The 3,414-nt window shown below is 40.8% G+C and overlaps 1 protein-coding gene across 1 annotated transcript in view; it reads right to left on the bottom strand.

Annotated features, from left to right (window-relative positions):
- nf1a (neurofibromin 1a) overlaps nt 1-3,414 on the bottom strand; it is a 153,229-nt gene that overhangs the window by 62,329 nt on the left and 87,486 nt on the right. Inside the window, exons 26-27 of the mRNA XM_077721945.1 lie at nt 3,022-3,183; nt 238-335 (exon numbers count right to left, since the gene is read on the bottom strand). Coding sequence (XP_077578071.1) covers nt 238-335; nt 3,022-3,183 — 260 coding nt within the window. The remainder of the gene's footprint in view (nt 1-237; nt 336-3,021; nt 3,184-3,414) is intronic.

Below are 3,414 nucleotides of genomic sequence, written 5' to 3'. Positions count from 1 at the left end.
CCAGGCTCATTTTGGGCGGAAGGCAGAGTAGTGCACTCTAGACTGGTCGCCAGTCGTAGAGAACAGAGATGCGAACAAATATCCATGCTCACAATCATACCGCCACCAGCGGGAATCGAGCCTGTGCATGCCCGCACCGAACTCAGGTGAGTGAACCTCTACCCCACGAGACAGCTATAATTTAGTATCTAAAACATCATTGAAAAGGTGACTTGAAATGATAGAGGATGATTATACCGTGTAGGGTCCACTTCAAAACTGATGTGCTCAGGGGTTGTGATGACACCTTTTAGTAATGGTTCCAGTAATTGCTGCAGGTACGCTGCTCCATAAACCTAAGACGACCACAACAAATTTTTAAATTAATTTAGTTCATGCTAATATAGCTAATGAATACTTGTACAATACTCCCTCGAATATCGCATATAACGCATTGGCGGTCCATAAATCTTCTAGCGACACCTCCAGCTGTCGGAATCAATCCAACCCTCAAAAATGATTTTATGTCTATTAAACCTCAACTGCAGCTACAGCTTGCGACACATAAAAAAACATAAAAAATCATCAATAATAACCTCATACAGTTAAAATATTATTTAAAAATATAGCCATATTTTTACTCACATAAAGTCATTTTTACCTGTACACAATATCCATCCTCTTTTCCTCCTTTTCTATTGCCATCGAAGCTAATGCCTATCCTGTCTTTTTTCTGGCAAAAGTTTTTATTCGATGTAGTGCTGAAAATTTTCTTTCCAGGTATTGACAGACTTGCTTGCTTTGGAGTTGTCCGACCTTAATTAATGATGTCCAGCTTTTTTTCTTGAAAAGTCCATCTTGAAAATTGCTTTGAAAGTAAATGTGCAAAAAATCCATTTTTTCTCCTTCAGCCATTGTGGGTTCACAAAACCCCTATTAAATCAACACAACTATGTATTTGCTTGCACAGCTTGCTCCAGATTCACTTTAAATATATATATTTTTAAAAGACGTTATTAGGATCTTAAGTCCACGTCTATTGCATCAGATTCAAGAGGCATTGGATTATCGATGGAATCTTCAGGAGACGCCGTGAGGGAGCGTTTTAGGAGGAGGAGTTTTGGCGACAGGTTTTTGTCACACAAGGAGTATGTTGAGGAGGAGTTGTGACTGTGGTTTCTTTTTTAGTAAAAATACGTATGCTTTTGTAGAAGGACATGCAACTGTCAAGACGATTGCGGTATTCCATGGCTATGACCATGTTGTCATCAATCTCCGGGACCTTTTGTGTCAAACTGCATGCCCCGTTAAACATTTCTTGCGATTTCTGACAGTACTAAGATCATCTTTATTGTCGTCATTGTTTAAGGTGAAAGAAAACCTCCACTTCGCTACACCGCACCGTCCAGTAGTCAAGCTCAATTTCCGGATAAGAGCAACGGCGTCAGTGCGGTGCCTGGACTTATATGGAAACTTAACTTCCACTTTTCTCCTCTGAGGTGTCCAGCCATCTTAGCCAAAGGGCTCTATTTTCGGACAAGGTCACCAGGGCCATCGCCAGGAGTTTGCACTTTGAAACATTCCAGGGAAACTCCACCATCAGCTCCACGATCCTAAAGCTCCTGGCCATTTAATTCCGCTGAGTGAGCTCTATTATCGGTTTAATGCGACGGCATCAGCCGTAAGTTTGCATGGGGGTGGCATTTATGAATAAAATCCACCTTCATTAAGACTCCGAGCTGTCCGTCAGCTAAGCAAGCTCTAATATCAAACAGGCGTGACAGCGTCCGCTGTAAGGTTGCCCGGGGCTGGCATTTCTGGAAAAATAATGTACCCTCACAGAGGCTCCCAACTGTCCTGTCTGATCAGAAAACTATTTTCGGATAAAAGTGACAGCCATCGCCCGATGCCTGCCATTTTCCTTTTTTTGTGCTGAGTTGAGTCTCCTGTCTTCCGCCATTTTCTTAGTGGTAAGCGGAAGACAGGGACGTGTCTTCCTCCTGGGAGTTTCTGCATATTTTAATCGAGTAATACCTTGACATACAACTGCCAAGACATACGAGGAATTTGGCATGCGAGCAAAATTCAGAGCAAATATTTGCCCTGAGATATGAGAACATTTTTGAGATACGAGAATAAGAGACAGCCAGGTGTCCGAGACGCGCGAGGCTGCTTATGATGTCAGCGCACTGCCTTCCTCGTGTAAAAATACCTTCAAACAATGGGTGAAGCATTGCGGGAGTTCAGTATGAAGGATGAGGTGGAAGAAGGAACCGCCTCTCTACACAGCAAATCAAAGACATGTACGCGGCAAGCGTTGTCTGATTTTATGGAAAAGAGAAACCCGATCAAATTGGCAAGTGATCGTGCGTTATCCTAGTATGAGGACCCGTGTGTGCATCATTTTCTGAATATTTCGAGGGGAAGACAAAAGCAAACAACCCACGGTATGTACATTGTAAAACTCGGGCTGAAGGTCAGGGTGGAGGCGAGGCAAAAAGAGCGGAAAGGTAAAAAAAAAAAAAAAAGTAAAACAAAATTGGAATTATGTTTACTGTAAGTTTAGATTAAACTCATGTATGAGTGTCTGTATTGTTCATTTAAATGTGTTCGTTATGTTATGAGCGCATTGCTGTGCAAAAAGTCTGTATGTGTCTCTCCCAGCCCCTCCGCACACCGCATTGTACTGAATAATGTTTCTTATTAGTAGTCAACATCATAACTACTAGATAGTTATTGGTTACTCTGTTAGTAGATGGAAAATTAGAACAAATAAAAATATGTGGTTCCATTCCAATATCCTGTTTTTGGTGTTTTATTCATTGGGTGCGAACAAATTAAGTAGTATTAAGTTCATTTCTATAAATCGACATACGAGCTCGGTCCCGGAACACATAGATGTCACTGAAGGTATTACTGTGCTTAATGTAAAAAATGTTAAGTAATGAAACTGGGAAGTGGTGAAGGATGACAGTTTAACAATGACTAATAGAAGAAAAAGAACGACCAATAAAAATTGCTTGAATATGTGAGATTTCCTACCTTAAAACAAAAGGTCATAATTTTGCTGGCCAGGCTGTTTCCCCGAAAAAGGGTCTGCATTGAATCGGCGAGCTCCACTTCTTTGGAGAACATATTCCACAGCAACTGGTAGAGAAGGTGACGGGAGTCGAACAAAGTCACCATGACTCGCGCAAGCTCATCCTTAAAAAGTAAATTAATTAATTACAGTATTGGTGGAAAAAATATTTGATAGATATATGGTGACTACTTATAGGTTTAGCTTTTAATTGCATTAAATAAAAGCGCACATTGTTGTTCCTTAATTTATTGGACATTTACAGCATTTAACACAAAAGCAAGGACAACATGTGATAAACCTCAAAACTCACAATGTCAAAGACATGAATGAAAGTGCCATCTGAGCCTGTAGCC

This window comes from Stigmatopora nigra, chromosome 8 (assembly GCF_051989575.1).
Source record: "Stigmatopora nigra isolate UIUO_SnigA chromosome 8, RoL_Snig_1.1, whole genome shotgun sequence".
Taxonomy (NCBI): domain Eukaryota; kingdom Metazoa; phylum Chordata; class Actinopteri; order Syngnathiformes; family Syngnathidae; genus Stigmatopora; species Stigmatopora nigra.
Note: the sequence above shows the minus strand (reverse complement) of the source record. Positions and strands in the feature narration are given on the sequence as shown.